This window comes from Sabethes cyaneus, chromosome 1 (genome assembly GCF_943734655.1).
Source record: "Sabethes cyaneus chromosome 1, idSabCyanKW18_F2, whole genome shotgun sequence".
NCBI classification, from domain to species: domain Eukaryota; kingdom Metazoa; phylum Arthropoda; class Insecta; order Diptera; family Culicidae; genus Sabethes; species Sabethes cyaneus.
In genome coordinates, this window is record NC_071353.1 from 16,741,805 (window position 1) to 16,760,477 (window position 18,673).

At 40.2% G+C, this 18,673-nt stretch overlaps 1 protein-coding gene across 1 annotated transcript in view; it reads right to left on the bottom strand.

The window, feature by feature from the left end:
* Nucleotides 1-4,344: 4,344 nt before the first annotated feature.
* LOC128732596 (translational regulator orb2) overlaps nt 4,345-18,673 on the bottom strand; it is a 414,401-nt gene continuing 400,072 nt past the window's right edge. Inside the window, exons 6-9 of the mRNA XM_053825875.1 lie at nt 14,459-14,669; nt 14,292-14,377; nt 4,552-4,758; nt 4,345-4,475 (exon numbers count right to left, since the gene is read on the bottom strand). Of these exons, the coding sequence (XP_053681850.1) occupies nt 4,359-4,475; nt 4,552-4,758; nt 14,292-14,377; nt 14,459-14,669 (621 nt within the window). The 3' untranslated portion in view covers nt 4,345-4,358. The remainder of the gene's footprint in view (nt 4,476-4,551; nt 4,759-14,291; nt 14,378-14,458; nt 14,670-18,673) is intronic.

Genomic DNA, 18,673 nt, shown 5'->3' on the forward strand with positions numbered 1-18,673 from the left:
GTTTGTTACACGCCTTTTTTTGTCGATTCCTTCGAATCATGTTGGAGAGGAAAGATACGCTCTAGCGAACTCTTCCATTTGTTTTTTTTTTCGTTTGTTTTGTATTTCCTCAGCTTTACACCACAAACTACGGTATAGCTTCCGAGTAGAACAGAACCGGAAATCAACGAAACTTTGGCTGAAACGCCAAAACTTAACGAACATCGGCCCACTGCAGTTAGCTCGTTCGCTGACCAGTGACCAGGCAGGACAGCAGCGCGTGAGCTTCCAGATCGGATCGGTTTTTTTGCTTAGAAAAATATATGCACCTTGGGGGAGGGGCATTCTTGACGGCCCCTCCCACGCATGCCTCTTCTTTCCGCTTTTCTTTTTCTCAGGTACGAAAGCATTCGTTTTGTGTTCGTGGTCTTGTGACATGCTCTCTTTTTCTCTCTCGTTGCTGTTCGCCGATTCACCGAAGAATCGGTTTCGGTAGAATTACAAAATAAGCACAGTTTAAAAGTAGGAAAATTCAATTTATCTACTGATAGATTTTTCTCATTTTTTTTGTTTTGTACTAGAAGAGTACGGATTACTATGTTCGCATTGCTATGTTTTTTTTTTGGATTTTTCATTTGTTCTATTAGACTTGCGTCCATCTTCCGTTTTCTTTGCTCCTCGTAATTATGATTATTTTCTGCTTTTGAAAATGTGTGTCTTTGTTAGCGTTTGTGTGAGTAATTCGAATGTTGATTAAAAATATATAAACTTTTGTGATAAACTTCTCTTACTCGTTCGCATTTGAAATAGCTACTCGATGATGAACACATATCTAAAAATCGTTTCTACTTTGGAAAAGTTTCTACCGGTATGTTGGTTTCGGGAAAAAATATCATTGTGTTTGTTTTAGGTTTCCTTTCTTATCTTTCCTTTTTTTCTTTTTGTTCTTCTGTGTCGCTAGAATCGATTTGATACCGAATCGAACTGCATAATAATCGTTAGCAAAACTATACTCTTTTTGGGTGAAACCTTGAAACACGAATTATTATTATTTGTTTGACTTTATGTGCCGTTTTTGCGTAGAAGACTGCATATGGCTGCTTTAATTTTAAAGCATTTTTTGTGAATATTCCGTTAGAAATAAAAAGAATAGCGGAACTGTCCGTTGTTTGATGGAATCTCAAGCGACTTTTCCTAAAGGCAAGTTTTGCTTTGAAGGGTCAGCTTTGTAGTTTATCTAAGATTCCCAAGTTGTCACCGCGCGATGATGGCTCGTACGACACGCTTGCCTGATAATAGTTTTTTTTTCTTCGATTTTCTCTACAACTAAACTTTTTCAATATCAAACGCAACATTCGAAAAGAAAAATCTTCGTACAAGTAAGAAAACTTGCGGCAGTTTGGGCAACATTTCATACCCAACGGAATGGAATCTTCACGGTAGTGGTTCAAAAATGTTTAAATTAGACGACAGTTCAAGTAAGCTTGGACCTTAGACAGTGATAGTAAAACATTCTACGAACCAATGCGCGACCAATGCGACCACAAAAGGGCCGTCAGACTTGTGTCCATAAACTCATACTAGTTTATTCATTTACATGCGTTCGTTCGTTCCTTTTGTGTGTTGTGTTTGTTTGTATCTTTTGTTTTTAATTTTTCTTTTAGCTAGTTGGAAGATTACGATTGCAAAATGGTTCCACGTTATTTATGGGATTGAATGCGTTGAAATCAAATACAACACAGTTAGCTAGATTATTCTGTTCTTCGTTTCCGTGTCAAGGATGGAGAGTTCACTTATTAACTCCGGTTTGCCCCTAACCGGTTCGATTGCTATAAAAATAGAAATATTGACTATTCTGATTAAAACATGTTTGCCTCTTCTTTGTCATATTTGTTTTTTTTTGCTTCATTTTCTGTAAGTACGAGATTAGTTTACAATGTTTGTTTTTGTTCTGTTTGCATTTCGCAGAGAGTTATTTTTGTATTACGATTGTTTCTTTATCTTCTCTATGTTATTGTTAAATTGTTTATCTGATTTTTAGCAATATATATGTGTATTGTTTGTGTGTGTATGTGTAATTTTCATTAAATGTCCATTCTTCTATCTAACCGTCCACCAATAGAAAATCTACATTAAGCAAAGTAAGCTTAAGGTTGATCAGTGCAATCTGCTACCTAGTAAAGACCTATGCTTCGCAATGTCCGTTCGCTAAAGGTCTTAAAAATAGTGGAACAGTAGAACTAGGACTTTGTTGGAAAGTTGCGATCAACTGCTTCTGTTCTGTCGATACGGTGGTGGTTTTGCAATAGAAACAAAAAACAATATTATGAAATTAAAACCACCCAAACTAAAATCAGAGCCAGGGATGTTTATCTATTTGTTCAGGTCCTCTTGTCTTGATGCATTTGGGGCCAATTTTCCTCTAATATATCGCAGATTTTGGTGGTCTTTGTCTAGTTTTCCTTTTTGGTTTTCTCTATCTAAAGTCTGATTTATGCGTATTGTATGGTTTATAACAAGTACCTTCTATTACAGAGTTAATTATCATCTGTCAGCCAGCAAAGAGCCGTTTTGCAGAGACATCGCACTATCGTTGATAGTTTTCTTTTTCATCTTTCCTATTTACATACTGTAATCTATATCAAGATTGTTTTCTTCTTCTAGTTAACAAAACAGCATCAGTAGTACGGTCCGGTAATCCAACAAAAAACATCAGGCGGATAATAATATTGCACATAACAACAGCGATTTGATACACAGTTAGATAACAATAAAAGAACAACAAAATTTGGCTAGGCGTATAAAAATTAGCTAACCGTTTTGAAAGAAAACTCACTATTCAATCACTCGCTTACTGTAAGTCGTCAGGAAAACACATTTTATTACATAAGAAGCATGATGATGCAACCGCCAAAGCCCAAACATAACGGACTGCGCTTTCGGCTCAACAGGGGAAATCTCAATCGAATTCCCATCCCACAGCCAAACACGTATCCATAGCGTTTAGGCCATTACATATATGTATAAATATATATATGGCCGTACCTAATGTATGAACATTTATTTAAGCCTATTTCTGCCCGAAGAGTATCAGTAATGTACGAAAATACCTATCACAAAAACGGATTTCAATGACTTTTTTGATTACTCCTCTTGTTCAGCAACTGGCGCGCGCGTCTTTTCTTTTTCTAACTTATTTACAGATATTACCTCGTCTTTTGTATGAATGTTTGGTTGTCGGATCGAGTTTTAGTATTCACAGTGATAGTTTTGTTTAGTATGTTGCTTTCAAACTATCTCCCAACCAGGAGCGCTGTACAATTTCTACTAATAGATATTCAATATTGTTTTTGTTTAGTTTCGTACAAAAAGTTAACGAAAAAGCATCTCAATACAAAAAGTGAACGAATTATAAACAGTTTCCTCTCTTCCGTCGGTTTTCCCCTACAGGCTATGGATCAAACTGTCTGATTAATCGACATCGTAGAAGTTTGATTTATTACCTGATGTCCTGCTATCCGTTACTCTCAAATTCAAACCTCTCGACTTCAACTAGTAATATAATACTTCTTGTTTTCCCTTTTTAGCTAATATGATTCGGCGAAAGTTACTTATAAAAAACACACCTCCTATCTTGTATTACGGGTTTGGTTTCATTAAACTATCTCTAATCGTCTATAAGTAGAAAGTAGAAAATCGTACTATTTAAGGTTACAAAAACTCGCCTCTTTGCAAAACACGATTTAGTTCCCGATTGTGCCGCCGCCACCACCACCACCGGTGGCTGCCGTCATCGAGAGCTGTTGCTGTTGCATCTTCCGTTGATGCTGCTTAATAATGTCTTCTTTATTCTTGTTGGCCGCCAGGGCCTGATCAATCGAACTACTGCAGCGAATCGAGGAAGGACTGCTGCTGCCGCTACTACAGATGAGCCCCATAGCACCACCCCCACCACCAGCGCTGGAGCCGTTGCTGCTTCCACAACCGCTTGAGCTGCCGGCATTGTATCGTGCCGGAGGAGGAGCTAGAAATCCCCCAGACGTCGTAATCCCACGGTTCAGATGATGCCTCGGTTTGCCGCTGATTCCGAGACCGTTAGCCGTTAGCGTGTTAGCCGAGCTGCTGTTCGTCCAGGGAAATGACGGAGGAGGGGGTACATAGTTGGAGGTTCCGGATTGTCCGAAACCGTGAAAGCTGGCGCCGATTGTTGAACCGGTGGCAGTGCTGCCAGCCAACGATTGGTGGTGATGATGTTGGCCGCCAGGATGTTGCTGTTGTTGGTGGTGACTATTGTGGCTCGATCTTGTCGACGACGCGTTTCCGAAGGCAGTTTGTGCTGTCCTTCCCGCTGCAGTCGATATTGATCGTGGTGGCTGGCGTTAACACCAGCGGAAGGGCACTGCCCGGGGCCGGTCCGCACCCTCCTTAACGAGGGGCTTGTGATACTCACGGCCAGAGCGCGAATGAATATGGGCCCAGCAGTGTTCGCAGTAATACTACAGAATTCCCAAGAAAAAAAATGAAAGTGAGCGAATATCTCTCGAAGGAAAAATGGCAAAGAACGACACCTACCTGTAGACAGGTAACGTTGGCGCAGAAGAACGGTGCAAACTTGCCACCGCAGCGCTGACCCTGGCACTCGTCGCACATCTGATCGTCCAGTACGTACGGTTTCACTTCGACTCGCTTGTCAATGTCGCCATGCTGCAACTGTACGAACCGAGCGGAAATTGCGGCAATGTAGCTTTGTTGATTCGAGAAAGCCACTCGACCGGCTCCCTGTAAGAAAACAAAAAAAACATTGGATAAGTTCCCTTCCCTATTCTTGATTCTTGATTCTTGATTCTTGATTCTTGATTCTTGATTCTTGATTCTTGATTCTTGATTCTTGATTCTTGATTCTTGATTCTTGATTCTTGATTTTTAATTTTTAATTTTTGATTTTTGATTCTTGATTCTTGATTCTTGACTCTTGATTTTTGATTTTTGATTTTTGATTTTTGATTTTTGATTTTTGATTTTTGATTTTTGATTCTTGATTCTTGACTCTTGACTCTTGATTTTCGACTCTTGACTCTCGACTCTCGACTCGTGACTCTTGACTCTTGACTCTTGACTCTTGACTCTTGACTCTTGACTCTTGCCTCTTGACTCTTGACTCTTGACTCTTGACTCTTGACTCTTGACTCTTGACTCTTGACTCTTGACTCTTGACTCTTGACTCTTGACTCTTGACTCTTGACTCTTGACTCTTGACTCTTGACTCTTGACTCTTGACTCTTGACTCTTGACTCTTGACTCTTGACTCTTGACTCTTGACTCTTGACTCTTGACTCTTGACTCTTGACTCTTGACTCTTGACTCTTGACTCTTGACTCTTGACTCTTGACTCTTGACTCTTGACTCTTGACTCTTGACTCTTGACTCTTGACTCTTGACTCTTGACTCTTGACTCTTGACTCTTGACTCTTGACTCTTGACTCTTGACTCTTGACTCTTGACTCTTGACTCTTGACTCTTGACTCTTGACTCTTGACTCTTGACTCTTGACTCTTGACTCTTGACTCTTGACTCTTGACTCTTGACTCTTGACTCTTGACTCTTGACTCTTGACTCTTGACTCTTGACTCTTGACTCTTGACTCTTGACTCTTGACTCTTGACTCTTGACTCTTGACTCTTGACTCTTGACTCTTGACTCTTGACTCTTGACTCTTGACTCGTGACTTTTGAATCTTGACTCTTTATTCGTTATTCTATATTTGTTATTCTTTATTCTTCACTCTTCATTCATAATTCATAATTTCTCCGTTTATTTCGATCCATGGCAGCTGGTCTCCAGTGCTCTCCAGATCTCGCGCCACCTAATCCCTCGCCACCTCGCTCACTGTGCCCCTCTTCGTGTTGTTCCTACCGAATACGATGCGAAAACTATTTTTGCAGGATAGTTGTTCTAGCAGCACGTCCTGCCCAACGTATCCGTCCAGCTTGAACCACTTTCTGAATACTGGGTTCGTCGTAGAGATACGCGAGCTCGTGGTTCATTTTTTCGCCTCCATGCACCGTTCTCTTGCACGCCACCAAAGATGGTTCTTCTCGTAGGTTCTCGTAGGTCCACTTCTAGCAGTGCGCATGGTCTAATTAGTATTATTGTCCTCTGCTGCCAGTGAGTCAAGGTATATGAACTCGTCGACTACCTTAAAGTCATCCCCGTCGATTCCCACGGTACTGTCCAAGCGGACCCTGCCGCGCTCGGTCTCTTCAAACCCAATCTTCTCTGCTTCGCGTTTTACTCTGGTGTACTGATCTTCCACCGCCTCAAATGTTCTTCCGCCAGCATCCTCGTCGTCAGCAAAGCAGATTGACTGGATTTGTTGAAAATCGTGCCCCGCATTTCGATCGCCGCTCGTCCTATAACATCTTCAAGTGCAATGTTGAATAGCAGGCATGAAAGAACATCAATCAATCAACCAACCGAGATTCTCACACAGCACTGGACTCCATCCATCGTAGCCGAGACAAGTCTAGTAAGCTTACGCGGAAAGTCGTTTTTGTCCAAAATTTTCCATAGCTCTTGTCGGTTTACACTATCATATGTGGCTTTGAAATCGATGAACAGGTGATGCATAAGGACTCGGAATTCGCGGCACTTCTGGAGGATCTGCCGAAAGGTGAAGATTTGGTCCGTTGTAGACCGACCCTCCATGAAGCCGGCCTGATAATTTCCCAAAAATCTATTGGCCATTGGCCGTTGGATGGCTTCTTTAACTACACTTATCGACGGGGGTGACACATCTCTGTTGCTTGCTGCACCAATAAGGTCACTTCCTCCAGTAACATGGTCTTCTAGCTGCACGTCATTCAAGTGTTCATCGTAGTGCTGCTTTCACCTTTTGATCACCGCATGATCGTCTGTCAAGATACCTCCACCTTATTTCGGCACATTTCGGCTCACGGCACAAAGCCTTTGCCAGATTTATAGAGTCTTTGATAGAACTTCCATGTGTCGTGAAAGCGATACAGCTGTTCGAGTTCTTCGCAATCCTTCTCCTCCTGGTGGCGCTTCTTCTCCTGGAAGAGTCGGGTTTGCTGTCTCCGCTTCTGTTTGTATCGCTCCACATTCTGACGGGTTGCTATACGCAGTTTTTTTGTATCCGCGCTGCGTTCTTCTCATCCAATATCTACTGGCACTCCTCGTCAAACCATTCGTTACGTCGATTTGGTGCCACACGGCCTAGGACGTTCTCCGCTACGCTGTTAACGGCTGTTTTCACGGCATTCCAACAATTCTCAAAAGGCGCTTCATCCAGCTCACCCTATTCCGGCAGCGCGGTTTCGAGAGATAATGGCTTTGGTCTTTTCTTTAGTCATCTTTAGTCTTAAGTCTTAAGTCTTAAGTCTGTAGTCTGTAGTCTGTAGTCTGTAGTCTGTAGCCTGTAGCCTGTAGTCTGTAGTCTGTAGTCTGTAGTCTGTAGTCTGTAGTCTGTAGTCTGTAGTCTGTAGTCTGTAGTCTGTAGTCTGTAGTCTGTAGTCTGTAGTCTGTAGTCTGTAGTCTGTAGTCTGTAGTCTGTAGTCTGTAGTCTGTAGTCTGTAGTCTGTAGTCTGTAGTCTGTAGTCTGTAGTCTGTAGTCTGTAGTCTGTAGTCTGTAGTCTGTAGTCTGTAGTCTGTAGTCTGTAGTCTGTAGTCTGTAGTCTGTAGTCTGTAGTCTGTAGTCTGTAGTCTGTAGTCTGTAGTCTGTAGTCTGTAGTCTTTAGTCTTTAGTCTTTAGTCTTTAGTCTTTAGTCTTTAGTCTTTAGTCTTTAGTCTTTAGTCTTTAGTCTTTAGTCTTTAGTCTTTAGTCTTTAGTCTTTAGTCTTTAGTCTTTAGTCTTTAGTCTTTAGTCTTTAGTCTTTAGTCTTTAGTCTTTAGTCTTTAGTCTTTAGTTTAGTCTTCACTCTTCACCCTTCGTTCTTCATTCTTCACTCTTCATTCTTCATTTTGTATATTCTTCATCTTGCATTCTTTGTTATCTTTATTTCTATTTTTTACACGTTCTTGTAATTTTGTTTTCTTATTTATCTCAAACTAGCTGACTCGACAAACTTCGTATTGCCAAAAATGAAACTGTGCTGCACATAAATCATAACACTCGCGACCTGCGCCTGTCTCGCCCTGAGTCATCTAGTGTTACTATAGGTAGTTTCTGGTGGTCTTGTTATTGACTAATGTTTTATGGAAGAGTTTAAAATTTCTCGTATTCGATCAGTTTTTAAGTTACGCAAACATTTCTTTTTCATTTGTAGAGAGTCCCCCTACCACAGGGGTGAGGGGTCTCAAACCATCATAAAATAAATTCATGCCTCTAAAATCCCCCACATGTCAAATTTGGTTCCATTTGCTTGATTAGTTCTCGAGTTATGAGAAAATTTGTATTTCATTTGTGTGGGACCCCTTTCTCTTGAAGGAGGAAGGGGTCATGATCCTTCCTCCTAAAGAAGCCAGGGGTCCCGATTCACCATCGAAAAAACTCTTGTCTCCTAAAACACCCACATGCCAAATTTTTTTCCATTTGTTTAATTAGTTCTCGAGTTTGTATGGGAGCTCCCTCTCTTAGTGGGGGGAGGGGTCTCTAATCATCATAAGAACCGTCCCCGGCCCCAAAAACCCTTACATGTAAATTTTCACGCCGATCGGTTCAGTAGTTTTCGATTCTATAACGAACATACGGATAGACAGACAGACAGAAATCCATTTTTATAGGTATAGATTCTTTATTCCTTATTATTTATACTTTATTCTTCACTCTTCCTTATCAACTCTACATTCAGCAATTCTAAATTCCATGATTTTTAGTTTTTAGTCTTTAGTCGTTTTAGTCTTTATTCGTGTTTAGTCTTTAGCCGTCTATAATCTTTAGTTGTTTTTAACTTTAGTCGTCTTTGGTCTTTACTCATCTTTAGTCTTTAATCTTTAGTCGTCTTTCGTCTTTAGTCATCTTTAGCTTTTATTCGTTTTTAGTCTTTAGTCATCTTCAGTTTTTAGTTGTCTTTAGTCATCTTTAATCTTAAGTCGTCTAAAGTCTTAAGTCGCCTTTAGTTTTCAATCTTTAGTCGTCTTTAGTTTTCAGTCGTCTTTAGTCGTCTTTAGTGTTTAGTCTGTAGTCGTTTTTAGTTTTTAATTATCTTTGATCTTTAGTTGTCTTGAATCTTTACTCGTCTTTAGTCTTCAGTCGTCTTTAGTCGTATTCAGACTTTAGTAGTCTTTAGTCTTAAGCAGGGATGGAACAATCACTTTGACTCAATTCACATTCATTTGACAGTACCGTCTCAGTCATGCAGAATTTGGAAAAGTTATATATGGGACGATTGAACATTTGTAGAACTAGTTATTATCTACAACTTTTCTGAATAAAGTATTGCTGTATCTTTTGTATTTACGGTGCTACAATGCTAGTAGCCCTTTAGTGACTAAGTGAACGTTCATTTAGTCATTCACAAGTTACTAGCATTGTAGCGCCGTAACTACAAAAGATACAGCAAAACTGTAGATAATAATTGATTCTACAATTGTCCCATACACTGCTTTGTCAAATTTGCTTTAGTCTTTAGTCGTCTTTAGTCTTTAGTCTTTAGTCTTTAGTCTTTAGTCGTCTTTAGTCATCTTTAGTTTTTAGTCGTCTTTAGGTTTTAGTCGTCTTTAGTCTTTGGTCATCTGTAGTCTTCAGTCGTATTTAGTCTTTAGTCGTCTTTAATCTTCAGTCGTCTGATACAGTGGCCAAAAATATATTGGGTAGTTCAATGACTGGTGGAATTCCAACCTGCGCTCTTTCGGGTAATCTAATATTCTTTTATAATTTTTTAGGTTATCTCATATCTAACTTTGTTCTTATTCTCCCAATACTATCATTCCTCACACGCACCACACAAATACCGTGGCGAGGACATCATTGTTTGTATGATTGCCCTTTGTTTCCGCCGCCAAGAAGATACTTCCTGACGCGTAGAGTACAAAAAAAACACAGTCGGTGGTGGTAAATTACTAAACTTAAGGCCCAGACACAATGCATACGGATTTTACTACGTTGCGGCAATTTGGCAGTTTTTCCATGGGTTTTCTGTCAAATTTCCGCAACGTAGTAAAATTCGTATGCATTGTGTTTGGGCCTTTGCCGGAGCGACGTCCGGCAACAGACTGCCTGTTTCTATCACGAGTAGATAACAGTCTATCTTCTCGACGGCAGAAACGAAGAGTAATCTTTTTTGTTTGTCTTTTTCTTGGATTATCCAACTGGTCACCTAATAGCGAATAAAACTCTGCGCTGGGCCCTTTTGTGATGCCAACAAAGTGTCAGAGAGACCTCAAACATCAGTTCTACCTGACGAGACAGGTAATGTCGCTCACTAAAACACAAGTAGAGCCCCAAGCATAGCCGTCACGCTTATGCCCGCAGGTGGAGACGTTCCAGCCCTGCGCGGACTCCACTAACTGACTCTAAGATCTCTCTGCCAAAGGCCGGAATGTCATATTTTAAATATAATGATGATGATGACGATGATGGTGATAATGATGATGATGATGAGAAGAGAAATGATAAATCGAATTTGTAAATGTGCTCTACCCTGGACTTTTTGTACTACATAAGTTGTAAAATGTAGTATAGTGAAGAAGTGGAGGATTCGTCAGCCTCGCCTAACACCAGTCCTCTACCGCGCGCCCACTGTTAATTTTCCAACACAAACAATCACAAATGAACTAATAGGAAAAACAAATTTCGGAGCATTAGTGGTTAGCAACTTATCAGGGCAAATTTAATCTTTCATCCCCCCAGCATTTATGCACTGTCCCAAGATACAAAGTAAATTGAGCGCAGCACAACCTGGACGTTTGCGGTAGTCGACAGAAGCTTTAAAATATAGAGACGCACCCGTCTTCCAACCCTCGAGACCAAAGAGCTGGTGCAGTAAAGCTGTGGGCTTAAACGTCTTTCTAAGACTCGATCCTTGCTTATCGACAGATGTCGCGGAAGGCTATCAGAGCACAGGACAGCCATGGGGTCAGTGCAAAAAACCTACTGACTCCATCCAGCAGCACCGCCAAACCGAGACTCGAACATACGACGACTGGCCCGTCAGACCAGCATCGTACCTCGAAGCCAGCAGGGCGGCAGCTAGCGCAGTATTTATTACGGAAATCCGTCGCCAGACCCCGAATAGCGACCGCTAGAAACACCATTGTGAATTAAATGTAAAATAGTATAAGAATTGATTTAATTTTCCCATCTACTACCTTAGCACCTCTATTATTGCCCGTAATCATTGTAGAATGCTCCTTCGGCACCCAAACCAGGTTTGGTATCCCGCTTACATCCCTTTACTAACCCAAAGCCCCAGGCCGACCCAATCATTCTGACATTGTTCGGAAATATTTGTGATAGCTTTGATAAATAGGGATGAACCCCAGAAACATTCATCTATTAATTATCAGAGATCCCCGAACTGGCCTTATTCTTAAATGTAATAAGAGCACATTCTGAACAACGCAACAATCACATTTGGTAAATTTTTACTCCGAGTTCCACTTGAAATCTCAAAAGTATTTTGACGTATACCCACATGCAGCAGTAAACGTGACCGCTGTTTATTTACTGATTAGCCCTACACCACGACAAGGTTCAATTTTATCGTAGGGTCAAATGTGATAACAGTCCATCTTCTCGATCGCAGAAACGAAGAGTAATCATACAAAAAATAATGTCCTCGTCGAGACAAGTGTGTGGTGCCTGTGTGGAAAGGTAGAATTGGGAGAATGAGTGTAAAATTAGATATTAAACTACCTGAAATAAGGGTGCAGCAGTAGCTTAGAGCAGTAAAACATCCGGCCGGAACAACAGGAGATGGAATACCACCTGCCATTGAACATCCCAATAAATTTTTGGCCAGCATATCGAAAAATTTTCATTTCATTTAATTTTATCACTTTCCAATTTGTTTTTATTAGAATTGTATTTACAGTCATTACCTTTCCATTATTCTATATTAGGATTCTTGTTTCCACGTTTAGCAATTATATTTCAAGTTTTTAATTATTCCTTATTGTTTTTCGATAGCCAAATTTACAGAATCTAAAAATCTGGATACCTAAAATAGTAAAGGTCTCAAAGATCGGAGGTACAGAGGCCCAAAAGTCTAAGTGACTTCTACATGCTTTATGCATGACTTTTATAGTCACTGGGGTCAACTGGAAGGCTAAAAGACGAGGTTGTGATCTTCTTGAATCACCGTACGTTATTCTTTTCGGATTTAAACTGATTTCTCTCGATGAAACCAAAACCATTAAATTATAACTTACCGTTAACGTTACACGTAACGTTTACGTATTGAAAAATTCATAGCAGCAAAAAACTTAATGAGATTTCAAACACATGAAATTTCAACCTTGATCACAAGCGCCAAACTCACATATGAATTTCTCTCGCTATTATACGCGATGTCTCTGTTGCTATGCGATGTGAACCAAATTCAGCTGTGAGCATTCTGCCTAATTCTTCCACAGGTGGCATTTCATACAACGAACCAGAGAGCAAAAGAGAATCTACCGTCAGAGAAAACATCAGCAGCGAAAAATGCAACACATATTCATGAATTAAGATGGCAAACATAGTGGCGGAATTTACATTTTTCTTTCGCGGGAATCGACATTTTCTTAACTAGAAAGTAACAAGCCTAATAGGGATTAGATAAACATGTAATTTAAATGTGCGTTTTAGTTTAACTTTGCGTTTTATTTAGAGATTTATTCCCTCACGCTCACTCACAGCTACGTATCGCACGAGAGAATACCTATGCTGTTCAACAAGGAATTTGAATGTATATGTGCATAGCTCTGGGTAGTAGTTGAAGCAAAGCAGAATGTGATCAAGCGGGAAGAAATATGTGTGAGTTTTGTGCTTCGCACTATGAAAACAGAAAAACTCACGCGTGATTTTTTTCTGCATAGGATCAAGCTGGTATGATTCACAGTGGTTTTTGATTTTTGATGAGTTTTGAGATTTTGAGTTTTTACCATCACTGACTCTATTCAGCCATCCTCAGAACTAATTTATTTGGAGAGAAAGTACAATTAACAATGCTGGCATAAAATTCAAATTACAAATAAATTAGTTATGAGGATGGCTGAATATAGTAAGCTGAAACGTTAACGATAAGTTATAGTTTGATGAAAGAAAAGAAAAGACGAGGTTTTAAAATCAAGAGGTAGCCTAGAGGTCTGAAAGTCTAGAGGTCTGAAAGTCTAGAGGTCTAAAAGTCTAGAGATCTAAAAATCAAGAGGTCTAAGCCTAAAGGTCAAAAACGCAAGGGGTCTAAAAGGTAAGAAGTCTAAAAGTCAGAGTTCTAAGTCTAAAGGTCTAAAAGTTTAGAAGTCTACAAGTCTAGAGGTCTAAGTCTAAAGATATTAAAGTCTAGATGACTGAAAGTTAGAGCTCTAAGCCTAGAAGTCTGAAAATCTAGATGTCTGAAAGTTAAGAAGTTTAAAAGTCTAAAAGTAAGAGTCTAGAGGTCAGAAAGTCTAGAGATCTAAAAGTCAAGAAGTCTAATTCAAAAAGGCAAGAGGTCTAAAAGTCAAGAGGTCTAAAAGTCAAGGAGTCTAGAGGTCTAAAAGTATAGAAGTCTAAAATTCTAGAGATGTAAAAGTTAAGATGTCTAAGTCTAGAGGTAAGAAGGCAAGAAGTCTAAATCTAAAGGTCTGAAAATCTAGAGGTCCAAAGTTTAGAAGTCTAAAATCCAGAAATCCAAGTCTAGATATAAATGTTTAGAGGTCTAAAAGTGTAGAAGTCTAAAAGTCAAGAGGTCCAAAAATCAAAGTGCAGTAAGTCTAAAGATATAAAAGTCAAGACGTCTTAATATCTAGCAAATCTAGAGGTCTCAAAACATAAAAGGTGTCTAAAAGCCTAGATGTATAAAAGTTTAAAGATCTGAACTTTCAAAAGTTTATAAGTCTAAAAGTTGCTTTTACAATTTGATGCTGTTAATATTTGGCAGAGCAGTCTTCGAAGAAATTTATCAAGACTGAAGTTTGATGTTTTCCCGACGTTTCGACTCTTTGTTGGTGTTTTTTCAAGGGGTAATATCAGTTAGTCTTTTGTTCTGTATTGAGGATTGTACATATTACGGGCATAGAGGAAACCGTTCGAATATTTAAAAAATTTCGAAAAGTTTTTCCTGCTTTGAACTTTACTGCGGAAAATAATTTGATGTTTTAAAAACTGCACATTTGATGGTATGACGACTAACAGAATTTCCCACATTTAATGCTCATCTATCAAACAGACTCACCTTCGGATACTTCAGCTCCGGATCAGTGTCGATGCCGGCGTAGCAGACGCCTCCGTACAGCCGATCCATTATCGTGGCAAGCTCATCTACAAGCGAAAACAAGAAACGTTACACGCTTTGATCCACCTTCTATCCCACCACCGTAGCAGTGTACTAAGAAAACTTACATGCTTTTAGCGGTCTCGGAACACCGCCGACAAAAACGGTTTTGCGTGGGTCCAGCGGCATCGAGGCGTCCAGCACGTAGTCAGCATCGGCCAGCCGCCAGGGGCGAATCTGTACTGCCTTGTTCTTGATGGTCGGCGAAGATACCGTTATGTAGAGCTTGTCGTCCTCCGGGTGGCACGTTTCGATCAGCTTCTGAACGCCGCGCTCTTCCTGCAGGGATGAGATGGGGAAAAAAGAGGCCATAAAGTGTGATTAAAATTCAATACAAGAAGCGGTGAGTTTGTGGGCAAAACGGAATTCGTTTGTTTCAACAACTGTCATGGCTGTGGTGCCGCTCAACATGCAACCAATTTCCTTTTTCCAGTGAGGCAGGTGTTGAATGACAAAGTTTACCTCTTCAGGCACCAAGTTCGGAACCTTTCACTCGGCTCGGCTCCTCGACACAACTATGGCAAGTATTTCCAAGAGTATGTACAGAAATAAGTGAACTTTTGCTTCCAACTCGACACCGTTGTTGCCTCGCTACTACATACTACACACTGTTTGTCAGACAATAAGTTCTAATGCAATTGTTATGTATGTGGTGGAAAATTGCATCATCGTTGAGTTTTCCATTTTTTTCCTGTCCTGTCAGCAGGTAAAGCACAGCTCCAGCTCGGCGTTCAGAAACTTTCAACATCGCCATAAGTATTACGGCTTTCGTTGTTGCTGTGATCAGAAGAGGAAGCTTGCAAAAATGTTCTTTCGCTTGTTTTCTTCAAGCAAAAAAAAAAAAAGAAAAACTTTCAGCCATGCCATTTGAATTGTTCAAAAATACTGCGTTGCATTTTTTTCGCTTTTTTGTTGTTTGAATAGTGAAAAAGATTTGCCAAAAGTATGGGGCGTTCATTTCATGGAATTATTGTGTAATGTTTGCATTTATGTTGAAATCGGGGAATCTGCTAAATGTTTTCGTCATGGAATAATCGTTTCAGTGGCAGTTTAGGTTGAGTATTTTGTAGGATTCATAGAAAACGAATTATCTAGTTCCGGTTCATTCATAACGATTGAAATCTGACGGAGCTCTTTAGTAGCTTGCAATTTTGTTATCAAATTCATACAGGGGAGAGTCAACCAATATGCTGCAATCTGCAAAGTAAAGTTTTTCTTCGGATAAAGTTGTCAAAACTTTATGACAAAAAAAGGAATGAAAGAGAGAGGGAAGAAAACTTAACAGATACCATCAGCCCCCGTAAACTTTTTTGTGAGATTCTAATATTTCACGATCAGTTCGCTTCTTTGTTCTAAGTTATACACACCTTGATCCCGGCATGTTGTAAAAACGAGATGCTCAACTTCGACAGACTGTAACGATGCTGTAAAATATTACACCGGAAGCGAACACTACCAATAAACACAACCTGCATCGTCCCAGAGGGCGAAAAAAAACGGTCGGAAACTGCATCGATGGTTGTCTTTATCGCTGCCAACAACATTGTTTGCAAAGTTGAGCGAAGCTTAGCTGTAAAAGCATACCGAAGGGTTGGGTTACGGTTGTTACTGTAATAAATATACCGCACGTATCCATTTGTAATGACAATAACAGTCCACCAACCCCTACTCTCTTGGTTGGTGTTCCATATTTCCCTGAATGAAAAAAAAAACAACAAGAGGCGACAAAAGTCAGGGAAACTGTCAGTAAATTAACTTCAAGAACTTACAGGTGGCCAAACATTGGAACAATAGGATAAATTTCTAGCCCATTGGTTCCGTTCGCAGCACTCTGGACAGATGACGGCCCCGCAGCTTCGCCAACTAAACCGATAGCCCAACCGAACGAAGGCAGGAAATACAAAGCGGAAGTTTTGCTTGATATTGGATTACCGAATGAAAACTTGTACGCCCAGAACCGGTGACCCTTCCAGGGTTGCGGAACGGCATGCTTTCCACTAGACCGGAAGAGGCTCGCAAATTGCACAAAAATCGAAATGGTAGAACAATAAAACTGCACGGACTGGCAATTTAACCCGAATCAATCCGTTCGTGCTGCTCCTTTGTCCTCTCCCGGTCGGTCGCATCCGGTTCGAGTACAAAAGCATGAGCACTTTTATTGTTTTATACCGCTTTTCACTGTTCTTCGGTTGGAAACCCTCAGGTGAACGAGGGACTTCCTCCTCAACCCGGCGCGGCCGGCGGCACGGTGAAGTATGCATGCGTTGTCTATCGAAACGTTACCGTAGGCCAGAGGCTCGCGCTCGACAATGGAATGGATATGGAACTGAATATATGGAGGAGCGGCGAGGGGGGTCGGGCAGATTAATTTAGTCGTTTTCTTCGTGCAAAATGCAAAATAGCTTTCTATGCTTCTGTAATAAAAGACCACTATTGATTGGCTGCGCACACAATGAGGGTAGAGAAAATGGTGCCGGCCGAAAAATTAGGTTAAAAGTGAAATTGAGTGTGCCTTATTCGAAGACAAACATTAATGTTTAATTAAGAAGAATGGCACGATCAATTAGTTGAGAGAAATATGGCATATTTAAATGAAAATATGAATTGCAGAACTTTCGCATTTCGTGATTTGTTCTGTGGCTTTAGATTTTCGAACGCAGGGAAATAGTTTTTGTTGTTCAATTAAAGTGTATTTAAACTGGACTTTTTTTTGCAGCATATCAATGTTTATACGCAGAACTAACCGAGAAAATGGAAGAGCGATAACCCGGTTATTCCCTGCCTATAAAACAAACAGACGTAGCAACCAGAATGTATTACAACAAAATAATAGGACAAACAAATGTTGTCTAACAGCAGCGAGCAGGATAACTTTCGGAATATACTTTGATACACACTCGCGCTCACAAGCGCTTGATTTGGTGTTGCAGTTATATAATAAAATATGCGTTTGTCGCAAGTCGGCAAGACTAAAGACAATACTTTATCAGTAACTTGAACAAAAGGGGCAAATAGCAAGAAACTCAAAAGAAAGACTAGCTTGCTTTGACCCAAAATCTGGCCTACAATGCTTACCACTAGTAAGCTACCAACGTTGCCTTGGTTACTGCCAGACATTTCCGCTGCCGCCCCAGTGTTGCATGATTAGAATTGCTTTTGTTGCGTACAATAACGTATAACATTTTTTTGCATATTGCATACAACAGTGTGTTTCTTTCGCAAGCAACAGCATTGTCACGAAACATTTGTATCCATGTTAAATAGCTACGATATCTTGGTTGTCCCAATTTTCGTGCAATGCAGGGCAATATCTGTGTCTGTTGTGCGTTCGTGATTTTTGAATTCCTTGGGTATGAAACATGTTGCTAGTTGTTGCTCAATGTTGTTTCTGTCGCCACCAGAACATTTGTCATACGTTGCCATAGTTGCTCGAGAACATCGGGCAATAGTTTGGACAAAGGTGCATGCTACATGTTACCAATCTAAGCGCACCTTTATGCATTTTTATGTAAAATTTGAAACGCCCATTGCTAGGCCAAATTAATAGGTCCAAGCGGACGCATGACGCTAGACATACGAATAATACTGCCCATGGACGTAAAAACCAAAATGTCCAAAATGTACTTTTTCGGTCTTACGCACTCTTAACCATGTTGTTCATATGCCCAATACTCAAACAGCATCTGTTTGCTCGAAAATATTCGAGAAATTTAGAAAAATTGAGTTACTCTGCTATTGGTTTCACGTAATGCTAATTGTAAAATCTTTTATGTTATTTTTGGCCATACATTTAGCATCATTGAACCCACTCTGCAACGATCATCAGCTTAACTGATGATCGCGAGAATGTAACTTACTCTCGCAGGTTGTCGATCGTAATCTCATAAATTGATTAATATACGGTCATTCTCCCCAACGTTCGGAGAACCAGAATAGTAGATACCTAAATCTGATAGCTCTGATAGCAGATAGCGTAAAGAAGTTTAGTTACCTATAAGTACTCGAACAAACCAGCCGCAAATATACGGCCAGATTTATTTGTCGCAATAAACATACATTTTGGCATTTACTGGCCTGTTCTTGTGCTTTCAAAGAAAATTCCCATTTGTAGGGCACAATTTTCTATACGCGCGCGAACCGTGGCAACCTGTGCAAATCGGCCAGGTTAAGAAAGAAAGGACAATTGAACCAGTGCGCGAAGATCGAGGACGGAATTTACACTAATGGTTGACGTAATTCCCCGCATAATCAATCAGCATAGTAACCTGTTTGTTTTTGTAGCT